This window comes from Peromyscus eremicus, chromosome 3 (genome assembly GCF_949786415.1).
Source record: "Peromyscus eremicus chromosome 3, PerEre_H2_v1, whole genome shotgun sequence".
NCBI classification, from domain to species: domain Eukaryota; kingdom Metazoa; phylum Chordata; class Mammalia; order Rodentia; family Cricetidae; genus Peromyscus; species Peromyscus eremicus.
In genome coordinates, this window is record NC_081418.1 from 17,826,038 (window position 1) to 17,842,484 (window position 16,447).

General features: G+C 39.4%; 1 protein-coding gene across 2 annotated transcripts in view; it reads left to right on the forward strand.

Moving 5' to 3' along the window:
• The window catches only part of Vps50 (VPS50 subunit of EARP/GARPII complex), a 114,989-nt gene extending 102,109 nt beyond the window's left edge, over nucleotides 1-12,880 (forward strand). Inside the window, exons 23-28 of one of the 2 annotated variants that reach the window (XM_059257341.1) lie at nucleotides 1,725-1,873; nucleotides 3,390-3,486; nucleotides 4,418-4,576; nucleotides 7,943-8,064; nucleotides 9,552-9,741; nucleotides 12,214-12,880. In XM_059257341.1, coding sequence (XP_059113324.1) covers nucleotides 1,725-1,873; nucleotides 3,390-3,486; nucleotides 4,418-4,576; nucleotides 7,943-8,064; nucleotides 9,552-9,741; nucleotides 12,214-12,333 — 837 coding nt within the window. In that variant the 3' untranslated portion in view covers nucleotides 12,334-12,880. Of the gene's footprint in view, nucleotides 1-1,724; nucleotides 1,874-3,389; nucleotides 3,487-4,417; nucleotides 4,577-7,942; nucleotides 8,065-9,551; nucleotides 10,032-12,213 lie in introns of those variants that run through there. The other variant, XM_059257340.1, reaches the window with a different exon arrangement.
• The last annotated feature ends 3,567 nt before the right edge of the window (nucleotides 12,881-16,447 follow it).

A 16,447-nucleotide genomic window follows, 5' to 3' on the forward strand; every position in this document is an offset into this window, starting at 1 on the left:
ATCTATTCGTTTAAGTTCTTTTTTTATAGTGGTAGGATAACAGCAGCAAAGGGTAAAAACAGGACTTCTGATGTGATTAGAGATTAAAATTTCTCTTCCTCTGCTCATGAGGCTGCTGTAAGCTAAACTGCAGCACTACGGCTCCCATGCATGATAAGCACTCCATTCATTTATGTCAGCCTGACCACTTCTGTGGGTCGATAGTGCAGTTGAGTGTATTTTCTTATGTGTAACTCATTGTAAACAAAAAATTGCCGAAAACTTGATGCCTAATACGTCGGCGATACCAGGAGCAAAGGAAAGCGCTAGCGTAAAAACTTTGCAGTGTTCTTTGCGTGTATCTGTGGCAGCTTTGTAACTAAAGGGTGAGACCGACACGTTTGTGTTGAGAGGACCAAGGAAGCAGTTAGGCAAGCACTTCAGCCTCTCCCCACAGTGCTTTGCCACTGCTCGTGGGCACAACCTATGTTCTATTAAACTCTCAATTTCTTTTCTAGGAGCTTTTTCAAAATATAATAAATGCATGTTGTTACAAAGTCATTGTGAGAAAAGGTGCTATAAGCCAGGCAAAGGTTATAATTGATTAATATCAGTAGCATTGTTGGGCATTATTTGTGAGCTATGGAGTTTTTTTTAATGCAATTGTAATGTTGCCCCCTTGAGTCCCCCTCAAAAAGGGCAAATGAATTTATCTTTCTTTGACATTGACTGTAGTGACTACTTAAGTGACTGGTGTGAGGACAATATTCTCTGCAGCAGTTTTTCATGGTTGTTTCATAAAGCTTCTCCACCCAGATGTAACTCTATTCAACTATTTGGAGTGATAAGGACTCAGAATGGCCAACTTCTGGTCTCCAGGTACTCCAAGTTGCCAGTCAAGCACCCTAGCTAAGATCTCAAGGCACTCTCACCTCTAGACCGCTTATGATATGAAATACATTTTTGTGATGTTCAGGAATGTGTGTAACGTGTACCCTGCTTACTCCTTGCCTGGCACCTGAGTGCTGGCAAAGATCATTTAGTGATGAGAAGATTGCATGTGAGCCTGGTGTCAGGTGAAGGTGAAAAGGATTTGAACTTGAGCATTTTCCTGACCACTGAACTGTCAGTGCTGTTGGCTACATGGCCGTTTATCTGTTTCAGTGCCGCTCTTCTCAACAGTGCCAAGGAGTGCAGCATTTCCATCCACATCTCTCACCTAGATTCACACTGACCATCTTTGTTCTCATAAAAATCTGAACCAGATGTATACAGTGCAGTTAGTTTTGTTCAAGTTTATAACTGCATTCTAGTCCTGCCTTCATGAGATTATACCAAGATTACCTTGGTTAAGCTTTGATTGTGAAATGGTTACTCAAACCATACATCACAGTGTTATCACTAGTTGTTAAGGATCAGTCCCTTGCCTTCCAGATTTTGAGAGATATTTCTCTGTGAAACAGCTGTTAGTTAATGAAGATTCCCTGCATTGGCCAACTTTGAGTCATGTACATATTGTGCCATGCAGTGTTGGGTGATCTGTGTCATCATTTTAGTTTAGTATAAAAAGAAAAATTCTAGTAGTTGCAAAATATAACAATAAGAAAGAAGGGCTAAAGCTCAGTGTGTATCCAATGCATGCGTGTGCCTGTGAGTGTGCTCACTATAGTTCCGTCATCAGAGCCATGCTTTAGCACTAGTAGACTTGCTGTTTCAGGTGTTGTGTGTGTGTGTTGTCTTTCTAGGAGGTTTCAGCTGATCCTACTGCCACACTCACAGCAGCAGAAGAAAGAAAGGAGAAGGTACCCAGCCCACACCTCAATCAACTAGTGATTTTGACATCTGGGGATACATTATATGGGTTGGCAGAGAGAGTGGTAGCCACAGAATCCTTGTAAGTTGTTGAAAGCAAGTTACTTTGCCATAACTATTTAAGGAAAATTATTAAAAGTAAGCCTTGTGTAATTATACTTATTGCTATATAATACTACTACTCCTAAACCACTTAAGCATTATTGTGAAATATATGTTAGCATAAACTACTAATTCAGTTTTTTTAATTGCATGGGAGTGTGTGTGTGTGTGTGTGTGTGTGTGTGTGTTTGTGTGTGTGTGTCCATCCATCCATGTGTATGGAAGTGTTCATATTTGTGCAAGTATGTGTCTTTGTACATATAAGAGCCAGATAACTCTCTTGGGTATCATTCTTCTGATGCTGTTAACCTGGGTTTTGAGACAGGGTTTCTCATTGGCCTAGAGATTGCCAAGTATGGTAGATCAGGAGAAGAGTGAGCCCCAGAGATCCCCCTGCCTCTGCCTTACCAGACTGGGATTACAGTGCACCACCAACCTTAGCTTTTTGTGGTTGGCTTTAACTGTATAAATGAACGTAAGGGAATATGTTACATTGTGATAGTTAACAAGATGATCCTTGTTAAGTGAAACTTTAAGAAGTGAATGGTATATTTCTATTCCCTGTTGGCCAGAGAATCTATAATAACTGTAGTCCATTGTTAACTGTTAACATAGAATTTACTTTTGGCATCAGCAAGAATGCTCGCTGATCTTTCTAAACCCCCAAGTTAGTTAAAGCATATAACCTGTTCATAAAGTGCAGCCCAATGTAAGGTAAATATTCTCTTGTGCATAACAGAAAGCCAAGAAGAGCGTTTTTCAGTGGTAGTGCATCTGCAGGCAATAAATAGTCCAGGTGCACTTACCACCTGCCACTCCTGCACCCAGAATAGATGTGCCTGCCTCTGAGGAGCCTGTGTGCTGTGTTAGTAATGTTTGGTTACTTAAGACAAGTATCCGTTTTGAATCAAGTCTTTTGTATATATTTATCGAATGGAATCTTTGAAAGAAATCCTCTAAAAGGCAAGCCACGGACTGGAGAGTTAGCCCAGTGGTTAAGAGCTCTTGTTACTTTTGCAGAGGACCCAGGTTCAATTCCCAGCATTGATATGGTGGCTCGAAATCATCTATAACCCCAGTCTCAGGGGATCCAATGCCCTGTTATGACCTTGCTGGGCACCAGGCATGTACATAGCATACATGCACATATACAGGCATAACACTCATACATAAAATAAACCTTTTTTTAAAAACCAGCTTTATTTCATTTTTAGGGTTTTTGTTTGTTTGTTTTCTTTTTTATGTTACACAAGCTCATATCTTAGATGAGAAAGGGCATATCTCCATGACTTGGAGCCTGATTGTGTCCCTTGAAGTGACTCTTCCACTAACTGATAAGTGTGGTGTTAAAGAAACTTGTCCAGCTCCTAGAACAAAGTCACTAAAGTGAAAGCATTTTCAGTTGGGTTTTGGTCATAACAGATTCATTGCACAGCAACAATGACAGGTTCTAAATCCTGCAGTTTGTTTACGCCATGGTTATTTATCCTCTTTAGGGTGTTTCTGGCTGAACAGTTTGAGTTCCTTCAGCCACATCTGGATGCTGTGATGCCTGCAGCCAAAAAGCCCTTTCTTCAGCAATTTTACTCTCAGGTCAGAGATGGTATGGTCTGTCATTTCAACTGTGAACAAGGCAGAGCCGGCATCATTAAAGTTGATAGTTTATCACTAGAGATCAAGTTCCAGGGGAGCTGGATAAAATATCCTATTTATTTATGGCTTCCTATGTTAAATAAACATCTTAGTGAGCATTACAAGTTTTAGTCTGGTGAGATAGATTAGATAGATAGATAGATAGATAGATAGATAGATAGATAGATAGATAGATAGATAGAGTGAGCCAATTAGAATTTAGAACACTGTTGAAAGTGCTTTGAAGATCAGTAGCTGGAGATAAGTTTAACTCAGACTGGAAGTGAGCTGAGTTGGGAGAAGGTTGCCTAGCAAGGCTGTCAGGAGGAAGTGTGTCTGTGTCATGTTTAAACTGGACCCAGCTGGGTAGGGAGCAAGTTGGAGAGACAGTGAGAAGAGAGCATGATGCGTGTGAGTCCGAGGAAAACTACAGTTGTCAGAGCAGGGAAGAGGAGGGTGGTTGGAGTGATGAGCAGAAGCCTTGTTGCCTAAAGTGCTCCACCCTAGAATTAGACTTTATTCTAAGGGTACCAGGGGGGTCTTGGAATGATTGAAAAGAGGTGAAAAGCTTGGCTGCATGTGTGTTTTGGAAGGAATCTTTGGAGGTTTATGAAGAATGTTAAGTGGTATCCTAGGGGCGCGCGGGGGTGGGGGGGGGTGGGGGGGGGGTAGGCTGTGAGTGAGGATGGAATTCCAAAATAAGGTACTGGTACCAGGAGAGATTGGGGAAGTAGGAACAAGGCCTTTATCTCATGTTAAAATATTTTCTTAATTGAAATCTCCAAATATATAATTTATATTTTTGTATGTGGTACATAGAAAAGGACAAAGTATTCTTTTTAGGTGTAGCACTTTTAGAAGTAATTGTTTTTGTTTCTGTGGACCATTTCAGACAGTCTCAACTGCCAGTGAACTCCGCAAACCCATTTACTGGATTGTGGCTGGTAAAGCTATTGATTATGAACAGATGCTGCTCCTGATGACTAACGTGAAATGGGATGTCAAAGAGATCATGTCACAGCACAACGTATATGTAGATGCATTGCTGAAGGCAAGTGTTCTGGGAACTGTCTGCTAATGATCACTTTGTTGAGAGGTGGGCGGGCTCTAAAATGTGAGATTCTGGTTAATGACTGCTCATTTCTGGGATGGGGCATGGGGTTCAATTGAGGTACGTGGGCTCTGAATTCTGTTCTTGTTTTCAGTTGTGATACTTACAGATTTGTGGGTTTTTTTAATTTTTATTTTTTTGACTTTACTCCCTAATTTCTAATGTTAAATTTGTTTGAATATTGCATGCCATGGCTGCCTTCCTGATAGGACCCCAGTAGCCACAGCTCTAACCCAAGAAGGTGTTTCTACTTCGAGTCATTCCTACAGCTCTGTGTGTATTCTTTTTGACAGGATCGTGTTCCTCACTCCAGGTTGTGTTTTCTAGAAATCACATCACTTTTACAAGGTCTTAGGTGATGAGCTGTGTGGGGGTGATGCCTGCTTTTGTATGTTCCCTAAAGAGAATTGCAGTTGACCTTTTTGTCTTTGTGAATCAGTCGATACTTATGACCACCTGACATGTACCTGAGCTGATAGAAATCTGCCAGTACAGTTGTCAGTCAAGGAACCTGTGTGACTTTGAGGGATATCCTAGTCAGTGTAGAGAGAGGGCCCACAGATGAGTGTGTAATATCCAGGGTATATAATGCTTGCATCGGACAAAGCAACCAAGAGGGGAACGATAGGAAGTAGGTGGGAGAGGAATATCACCTGATTGCTCTGGTCACAGGAGCCTACTCACGGAAGAAAGAAAAGGTACCATGTGGAATATCTAATAAAGAGTATCCAGGAAAAGCAACTTTCAGAAAGATTGTTTTCATTCCTGTCAGCATAGAGAAATTGACCCATAGAATCCTGGTTTTAATCTCATTTAAAATCATTCTTAGTAGCTGGGGTACCTGAGAACCAATGAAGCCATAGTTTAGAACATGGGTTAGGTAGGATTGGTCTGCTGTGCCTTACCACAGCTTACAGCACCCTTCTGTAGGGCTATCAGGCTGTCTCCAGACTGGAAGGCTGTGCTTAGTTGTATCTAGGAGTGCCATTGGGATCCAAGGGGTGAGCAACAAGTGTAAGTCTTCTGGCTTTGTTCTCCGGAAACTGAGATTCTTGTCTTTGAGATTTCAGTTGCCACTTTAAATTTGGAATGTAAAACATAAGTGCGATTTTAAATAATGATGTTTCCTCATTTCAAAACAATATGGTTTTTATTCTGTTTTTATGACGTATTTCCTTGGTTTATTGAGACAATACACAGGGTAGGGTAGGTGGGTTTTTTTTGTTGTTGTTGTGTTGTGTTTTGTTTGTCAGAGTTCAGATGCCTAGAAAGTCTAGTGTCAAGGCTCAGACAGATTAGCTGAGTGGGCTGGGCTGAATTTTCACAGATCTCATCTTCCTGTTGCATGCTCATGTGATGAAAAAAGGGGTATCTTTTATAAAAGCATCAATCTCCAGGCATACCTCATACCCAGTTACTTTCCAAAGCCCCCACTTCCAACACTTTCATCCTGGGGGGTTGGGATTTCACAAGATGAACTTGAGGTAACAAAACATACCAAACATCAGACGCATAGGAAAAGGAAAAGACTTCTTGCTCAGAAGTACAGTGCTAGAAGGTACTACTTGATTTCACATCTTAATTCCTTAATTCCTTGAAAAATGATTATTCTAAAGCAGAGCCAATGTCATTCAGATTATTAATCTGAACCCATCCTTTTTAGTGGCCCAAGGCCATCTTTAAATTTACAGGTTGTCTGATACTTTCTATTCTTTGCATTACTTTACTGAATTTAAATTGTGCAAAAACAAAACCTGATGTTGTTGCTTTTACATGTTCCTGAGTAAAATTCGGTGGTTTATTTAACAAGCTGTACTTGTGAATGCTGAACTTAGCAAAAAATATTGTTTGTGTATTAAGGCTATAGCTTTCTAAAGTAAAATATTAATGAAAATGACCAAACTATGACTTGAAATCCGAGGTAGTTTACTGTAGCAAATGCATGAATAAATACCACGGCCAGTGCTGCTGCTCTGTGAGGTCTATGAAATGAAACAGCTGATGGAGAGCAATTACTTATTGAGCTTTGATTTCAAAAAGTCAGCTTAGTGGATTGGAGACCCATTTCTTAAAAGAAATAATTAAAAGCAATGAACTGTTAAAAAATAAATCAGCAAGGAAAGCTGTGACTTGGGAAGTAGCCAAGAAGTAACAGGCAGGACAGCTGTCAGCCACACAGCGCACCTGGCCTGACCCAGTGATTTCCTCCTATGTCTCGTTAGGACCTCTGAACACATGTTGCACCCAACTTGCTAAACATCATGTCATTTCTCTGTTCAGAAAAATCCCACCTTAATCATTCTTCAATTTATGTGACATACATTGCCAGGGAAGAGTCAATGGCATTCCTTTTGTATGTGAACATTCAGTTGAGAGTAGTCCAAAGAGGCCGTCCACTGAAAGATGAATTATTTACTGCTGTTGTGAAGTCACTCGTGTTTCCTAAATTAGTTCTTTATGTTTTCAGCTTTAATATAATCTTGTTGTGAAAGTTAAGACAATAAAAATGCTTAGTTTTTCAGTAGCTAATAAAAATGTTTAATGGTGGTTTTCCTTTGTACTAAAGTTTTGTGACTATGACATAACTTTCAAGTTGTTTTGCATGTAATAGTGTATTTAATGTTAAATAATGATTAGGAACGAAAACAACTTATCAGATTATTTTCTAGGGAGTGTAAATACCGACACACTATGAATAATTAATTTTGAGTTGAAAGCTTGTTAAGATAGATTTTAAAACTATGTCTCCAGATTAAGTCAGTTAGCTTTTTTTAGTCCACAGTAGACAATCAGAAAATTTTGAGATGTAAAAGTATTTAATCATGGTTAAAGTTGTTTAGTCAATTGATGATGGTTATTTTTCTTTAGATAAATGTAATATGTTCTGTGCTATAACATAGTTTATGTTTTTCTTAAAATGTTTGTTCATTTATTTACTTATTGTGTGTGTATGAGAGGAGAAGAAGAAAGATCTGCATGGGCATGAGGTCAGTTTGAGTCGGTGTTCCGCAGCCAGGGCTTCACCTGCTGAGCCATTTTGCCAGCCCTGTTGTTTTTTGTTGTTTGTTTTGTTTTGTTTTTTAACCTTTATACTAAGTCTATATTGTCTGTGACATTAATCTCCCCCCCCCCTTTTTTTTTTTTTTTTTTGCTTCATTTAGTTAAAATCTACATGTTTGGATCTTTTTTTTTTTTAATCTTTTTTATTTGTGTGTGTGTGTGTGTGTGTGTGTGTGTGTGTGTGTGTGTGTGTGTGTGAAAATACTGTGGCATTAAAATTATAGCCATAACTTTTGTCCCTCCTAGGAATTTGAGCAGTTTAACAAGCGGTTAAATGAAGTTTCTAAGAGAGTTCGGATACCCTTGCCTGTGTCAAATATACTTTGGGAACATTGTATACGATTAGCTAACAGAACTATTGTGGAAGGGTAAGTGTTAAAAAGCATTCCTTGTGTCTTAAATTCTAATGTAGTATATGAATGACATATTTGGTTACTAGATAGAGATAATGATCAGTAGCTGACATGCTTGAAACCAAGTTGGAGAGGGAGCCATAGGTCACACTGTGCCCATCCCTGTGGGTTGTTTTGTGGATTTTGATATTGGACAAGAGAGCAGATGAGTGAGGAATACAGAGCCATTAGATTATCTGAAAGTGAAACTAATAATTATTATCTAATAAGTTTTATGAGTATTCCTAACATTTACTGAATATTATTTACTAAGCCAAAGATTTCACAGATTTTGTTGGCAAATCCTGACTTGCCTCTGTTTATAATTGTCACTGGGAAATCTTGGGTCAGAAAGTCTGAGTAACTTGGCCAGGTGCGCTGTGTTCAGCAGCAGAGAGGGCTCCTGAACTCCTGGTGCTCCATGGCAAAGTCAGTCTTCAGATCGTCTGTGTCATCGCCCGTTCTGTCTTCATCTCCCGTAGAGTCCCAGTTTGTGCATGGTAGTGCTCCCAGTTTGTGCGTGGTAGTGCTCCCACTACTCTGACGCCATCCCTACTCTGTCCTACATCATCTGACACAAAGAAGACAATTTGCTCAATTGGCAAACAGCTATTTTTAAGACCATGTACACATTGAATTTTATATCTTCTTTCATCTGATATCTCTTTCCTTTTTCCTTCTTATGAAAAGAATGCCTTGGAAAGTGGGAAAGTCATGTGGATGGCCTATTAGAAGCACCATGCTTTATATAAGATGGCCGTATCAACAGCCACGGCTTAGAAGTATTAGAAATAAATTAGTTTAAATAAAAAATGGTAAATATGTGTTGTTTCCACACAAACCACTTTATTTAAAAAATAAAATACAAAAATCCATTGATTACTAAATAATCTGTGATTTTTTTTTTCTGGTCAATTTCTTTGAGAAAATGGCTCACTTCCTAACATTGAATATATCACTGACTTAATAAAATATTGTTTGTAGGGTTAATATATCCATTATTATTAGACATCCACCTTAAAACCCAGTATTTCAGTAATGAGGTGTATCAGAATACATCTATGAATTATTTTATTATGGAAAGTATGTACAATGTTGATGGGAGAATTATTTCATTTGTTCCTTTTTCATTGAATTGCTATAATATTGAAATGTTTTCTAACTTGTATGACTTTGGAGTATTTGAGCATAGTTTTAAAAATAATTCTTGGTAGCCAGAGCACCTAGTTGTCTTTCAGACGACTGTGTTAACTGAATGCAGAAAACTATAGTCCATAGGGCAAAGAAGAACCTTTGAGTGGCTTACTTTCTGTGTTTTGCAAGTGGGGAAAGCAAAGGGTAGCGAGGACTAGCACTAAAGACTAAACAGATAGGCACGAGCACAGCCCATTCCTGGGACACAAGGCTGCTGTACTGGTTTTCTCAGCATCTCATCACTTGTTATGTTATCGTGTGTCTCTTAGATACGCCAATGTCAAGAAGTGCAGTAATGAGGGTCGTGCCTTGATGCAATTGGATTTTCAACAGTTTTTAATGAAGCTTGAGAAACTAACTGATATTAGACCCATTCCTGATAAAGAATTTGTGGAAACATATATCAAAGCCTACTACCTGACTGAGAGTGACATGGAGCGCTGGATCCGAGAACACAGGGTGAGAGCAGGGTCAGATTGGGTTCTTTTCCATCGTGCTGTTCTTGTCTGACTCAAGAGAGTAATACGAAGGAACGCTGCTTAGGTTGGCTTCACCGTACTCACACTAGCTATGTGATGTCTTACCTCATCTCATCCTTTTGAGTCCTAGAATTAGAACATGAGCTCTGGTTTTCCTGTGCTGCGTCACAGGTTGAGACTGAACGTGGTTGGTATCAAAATAAATTGAGTGAAGTAACGCTGAAATGATTCATAAGCTGTAGAACCTAAGTTTTGTACCCTTAAACAGTAAAATGATAACATCCTCATCATAGTGGCCTGTAGGGATGATTTGAAAATAATAGTACATATGGCTAGACTCTTACCAAGCATTAGATTTTGCCTTTAATATAAGTTTGATTGTTTTTCTTCAGTTATTTAAATGCTGAATTTCTGCAGCTTAATCGAACGAACACACACACATACACACACACACACACACACACACACACACACACACACAGCAGAGAGCACTTCTGTGTGATCCTTGGATCATTTGTTAGATAGACAGTGTGTGAAGGAGTCTTGAGGAAAATGTGGAGAGGATTAAGGGAACCTGCAACCAACCAGGGGTTTCCTAAGTTCAGAACTAGCCTTGGCTTCATAGTGAATTTAGGGCCACCTTGGTCTACATAAGATTCTGTCTCAAATAGGACAAAATAAAAGCAACCAAACTAAACAAGAAAGAAAAGAAGGAAGGAATGAAAGGGAAAGAAAAGAAAAGAAAATCACCGAATATTAATACTTGTAATAACTCCAGTGTTCAGTTGATACTAAACATGGGAAAAAGCTGAGTAATGTTTTATTTCATTTGGGTAAGGAAGTAGTTGTCACTTGTATTTACCTTATTTGGTTTATCCTTTTGAGTTTTAACATTGTAAAAAGATGAAATAATTTTTGTAAATGCCTAGTGCTTGTTAGAAGCGAGTTGAGATGTACATGCTACTTTTAAGGACTTTTTGATAAATAAGCCAAAATTGAGAAAAACTTAGCACTCTTTTCCCCACTGATATTTGAGAGCCAAAACCATTATATGCAGATGGGCTGTTAAATGTTCACTTGGTTAGCAGAGTGAGCTGCTGATGTTCAGTGTTGGTGCTGAGGGAGGGTTGTGAGCATGTACAGAGTGCCTATGGAGGGACAGAAAGGAAGCACAGCTCTTGCCTGTCTATTGCTTGATGCAGAAATGATGCCACCTTTAGGGTTTATTCTTTTAATGCTGTAAGTAAACTTTGTAGCTTGGCGTTTTAGAAACTTCAACTAGACAGTATTTGCAGTTCAGTGACATTTTCCCAGCAGCAGTAGGGAATTTCTTATAGGCTCTTTCCAGCTGAAAAGCTGGGAGCTCCTAGAACTACTCATTGCCAGAGCAAGTCCAGTGCTCAGTGATGATGGATACTGAGTGCTGACCAGACAGAGGAGATGCCTTGCCAGGTGTACATGTGAAGTCATCTGCTGAGGTTTAGAATGAGCTCTTCCTCGTACTTTACCATGCTGCTCTCTTTAACAATGTCTTTACTATAAACAGGCCTTCTTGTCTCTTTTCAGGTGAAAGTGCACAATTGTCCCTCCCTATCTTAACTCCTGTTGTTCTAGAAGAAAAACACTATGCAGCATTTCTGAGGAACCCTCTACCCATCCTCCCAATCTCCTCTTGAACACATAAACTAGATAGACTTGGACAGTGAAAGATATTTCATCTTCATTTTACTAATTGCCTAATAGTTATAATATGAGAAGTTGAAAAAGAGTGACTTTGGGCTGGAGAGGTGACCCCCCAGTTAAGAGCACTGTCTGCTCTTGCAGATTTGACTCCCAGCACCCACATGGTGGCTCACAAACATCAGTAACTCAGGTCTAGGGACTCCAACACCCTCTTCTAACCTTTGCAGACACCAAGCACATGTATACTACACATGCTTATATAAAGGCAAAATACTCATATACATAAAAATAAAATAAATAAATCTTTTAAGTCTTCTAGGGTGTCTTTCTGCTTCACTGCCTTGTCTTCATATCATAAAGGAATCATTGTTCTGTTGGAGATACCAACTGAAGTATAAAATGTAGAGTGCATTTTAAAATTTGAACTGGCAGTATATTTTGATAACATAAAGACTACCACAGAAACAAGTATAAAGCATGAGTGCCCTTTAAAGCAATAAACAGCATGTTACATCACTTTGTAGTATTAAAACAGATTCTGTTGCTGCCTCCTCCAGTGTATTCTGCCCTAGCTCCCACCTTCCCAGCACAGTAGACAGTTGCCTTTGGTGCTCCAGCTATAACGTCATCCGTCCACTGTTCACCCTGGCTTACAGTGCTCAGAACCACTCACCGGCATCTGATATCTGCCTGCTCTCCGCTTGTACTCATCAGATGCATCAATTTTCGTAGATTGGGTGTTGAACTTGAATTTGCTTTCTTTGGGCAGGAATATTCAACAAAGCAGCTGACCAACCTGGTGAATGTTTGCCTGGGATCTCATATCAATAAGAAAGCAAGACAAAAGCTCCTAGCAGCCATAGATGATGTGGACAGACCTAAAAGATAATGGCCACAGCTCTCTTTCCTCAGAGGCACTGATGATCTGCCAGCGGATAAGACATGAAAGGCCGTTTTCATGCATTCCTGACAATTCTCTGCTAAGAAAACTTTGAGCATGTCCTTTTGAACTGGAAAATGAAAATACTCAAGTGTGTGTGGTGTTCTCAAGTGACTTTTATATGCCCCAGTCTCTTCAAATTTTGCTCTTTTTTGTTGTAACCTTTTCCTGAAATTATCTTATTGTCATACTTATTATTATGTGGCCACAGTTATACATTTTACAGAAGAGTGTATTATAAATACATAGTCAGAAGGAACAGTAACTATTGTGTCTATGAATAGTTTTTAGAGAGTGTCTTAATAAACATGAGAGGATGAATGTACAGTATTTCCTAATTATGAGCATTGCATGAGAATCTCAAAAGAACATGTAAGTAAAATAGTTGAAAATCAGTATGTTCTCTGTTTTTAACTGTCAGAGCTTCTGCCAGGGTTGATTTGGTTATAACAGTGATCATAAATGATGAAATTTAATAAATGTTACACTCAAATGATCGGCTGTGTGAACTGCATTTTGATATTTCTACCTGACAGGAAGATTTCAAGAAACAGTAATGTCATTTTTTTACTGTGCTCTCATTTTAGTTCTCTTCTGTCCTGAAACACCTAGTGGGAGGGCATTTCATTGCACGTACTTTTCCAGTGCACAAGCAGCGTGTTGAATGACTGTTATAAATTTCCATACACACACACACACACACACACACACACACACACACACACACACACAAGCTTTGCTCTCTCTGAATTCAACTTTTAGGACAGCAAAATCTGGGTTGAATGGCTGAAGGTAGAGCTGTTGTTAGTCATGTATAAGTATGGGTCACACATATGCCTTCCTTAAATATTTTTTTGTAACCCAGTGAAATCTTTGAGTGTATCAATGCGGAGCTTTAGAACCCAACTAATTGCTGTGTGTTGCTACTCTGACCTTTTGGAGTCGAGCATCTTCTGATAATGAAAGTCAATGTTGAATGTGTATTCTTTCTCACTAGGAGTAGAGCTATCTAAGCTGGGTGGTGTTGGGCCAGGGATTACTGTGTAGGATCCTGACATCAGTGGCCCCCAGGACTCTGAGGAACTTCATTAGAAATTGGCCTTGTGTCTAGGGATGAGGTGAGGAGCACTGGTTGGCATATGGTTGGGCATGGGGCTGGTAAGAAGACAGTTGCCACTTATTTCCCTCAGCCAAGAGACAGAACAGTGTGATGTGAAACCCTTTCAGCATTGGCTGGGTGGGGAGGGGGAGGGAGGTATCACTGATGCGTTTTATTTGAATCCAGCCTTAGGCTCTACAGTTCATCTGTCATCCATTTAAAATTTTTTTCTTGTAACAAGAGTTTGGTGCGCTATGATCTCCTTGTGATAGGAAGTTGGGTACTTACAAGGTAAATTCCCCTTTAGCCTTCATTTATTTGCAACTAGTTAAAAACAAACATGAGATCACCTTGGTCTTGATGTTTAAATGGCATATTCAGTTAGGCACATAAAGAGCTGATCAGTCTTATTTATTTCTTAATTGACTAGGAACTGCTAATTTTTTTAAAATAGGGATTTTCAGCCAGGCGGTGGTAGTGCACGCCTTTAATCCCAGCACTCGGGAGGCAGAGCCAGGTGGATCTCTGTGAGTTCGAGGCCAGCCTGGGCTACCAAGTGAGTCCCAGGAAAGGCGCAAAGCTACACAGAGAAACCCTGTCTCGAAAAACCAAAAAATAAAAATTAAAAATAAAAATAGGGATTTTATTTTTAATTTCCATTCATTTCTACTTTAGCTACTGCTGGGTAAAATGAACAACAATGACCTGCCTGTTAGAGTCTGGTTCTTTCCAGGACTAGATAGAAAAGAAATGCTTCCTTTGAGACGAGAGACTCAGCTGCATGCTCTGCAGACTTGTACGTCCACCCTTGCTTTACTCTTTCCATCTTCAGAATCAAAGTGGGAGCTTTTCTTCTTTGTGCTTTTTGAAAAAGGTTTGTTTTGTTTTTGCATTGAAAGGCACCATAATAAGCTCAACATCAAAACAGTAACAGGAGACTCGAATCACAAAATTACCTAATAACAGGAGAGCTACCAGACATTTCTGGAATACATTATTTGGTGACATTGAGTGACAACACTATAATATTTTGTGAACTATGGTAAACAGAACTGAAAAGCTGAGAAATTAAATGGAATTAATTTGTTCTAAAAAATGACTGCAGGTAGCCCCTACCCAGAGTCTATAAATTTTTCTTAATTCAGAGATTGTATGTGAAAGTGTCTTGCAGAATTCAGAATCTTAACTTCATATGGGAGCCTGGTATCCTTTGAGAAATTATAATTACACAAATATATTGCATCACATTTCAAAGCGCTAGGAAGATACACATCAGATCAAATGAACTAATTGGTATCCATTTATTTAGAAAGACCTGCAGAGCACTCATGTTCACCTTAATCATCTCATTTAATCCTCTTACAAATGAAATTTCTGTTGAGGAAAAGCCTGTGTAGTTTACCAAATCTTTAGGAAGAATCTCCTTTTAATTTTTTTTTTATTTAACTGAATGCTAAAGTGAAACTTTAAATAGCTTTCTTGCACTTACCTACTGAAAAGTAGTCATAAAAAGGCTTATGATTCAATTCGCTTTGAAAACATAGTTATTTTCTGTAATAAAAAAAATTGAACCTGAATATGAATTCCATTCGTATCCAAAGCCAACAGAAGTGGTAGAGGGGTAGGGAGACATAAACATGTATCATATTACTTTGAAAATTAACTTTGATATAGATTTTATAGTTGATTTAATGGCATTTAGCTCTTGACAGTGATTAATGATTAGTGAATTATTATTACTCTGGTGTAATCATTGTAAATGTTAAGACTAGTTCAGCTTCTAATGGATTTTTTTCCTTATGGAAAATATTTCAGTTCTAATGGTCCACAGATTTTTTTGAAGGCTATCAGAAAGTTCATTTTTAGATTACATCTTTTACTATGCAGCCCAAGAAAGCTTCCAACTGAGGCCCCTCCTGCTTCTGCCTCCCCAGTGCTGGCATTACAAGTGAACATTTTCATTTTGGCAAAGCTCAATTCTAGAGCCTACACAAGTGTACTATCGTGTATCAGAAGACATTTTTTTTTGGGGGGGGGGTCCCTGCTGTCTACCTCACTTTATTTCTGTTGTCTTGTGTTACTAATAAAGCCCCTGACCAAAATGTGTCATTTCTATGAAACTTACCTTCTCAAGGACAGGTGTGATGGAATAAGGTGGGTCAGGAGCATTGGAGGACACTAGGGCAATCCACTTTTAATGTGTGTGGGGAGTCTTGGGAAAGGAGCTGAATGGCTGCCCCTGGGAAGTTGGGTAGATTGTGGTAGGCTGAGAGAACATGATCGGGATGCTGTGGAGGGAAGAGCAAAGGGGCCCTGTGGCTGGCACAGTAAGAGAATGAGCAGACAGGCTGTGACGAGAAGGATCCCATGTGAAACTTTGTAGAGAACAGAAACAGATTGAGATTTGACTCAAATACGAAACACCTGACCAAAGAGGTGGTGACTTCAGTTTTTAGCAAATCACTGTTTTTAAGGAGGCCATACAAGGGTCCCCAGCAAAGCGAGATTACCATAGGAGTGTAAGGCTGAGTATGGCCACAGTGGTAGTGGTGGGTGTGGTGAGATGCTGTCAGACTTCAGAGGACTTTGGAAGTCAGCAACAGTAGAATCTGTTGATGCCCGAGGGGAAGAATTAAACTTGGTTTAAGATTTGCTTGAGAAAATAGAAGTCTTTTGAGAGCTCAGTTTTTGAAAATCAAGCGGGTGTGGAAGCTTGAGATACTTAAGGTGGAGGTGTTGAGGCGGCTGAAGACACCTGAGACAGTTGACAGAAGATGGAAGAGCTGCCAATGCAAAGGTGAGTTCGAATGTGGCCCAAAGCCAGCATGAATGGGGCCAATGTGCTGCAGCCAGGAATGCGAGTGGAGCTGGCCAAGGCGCTGCTTCTGAGTTAATGATTGCCTGCCAGGCAACTGATCAGGAAGAACTCCACATCACACAGGAGTGGGTAAGCAAAAGTCATTC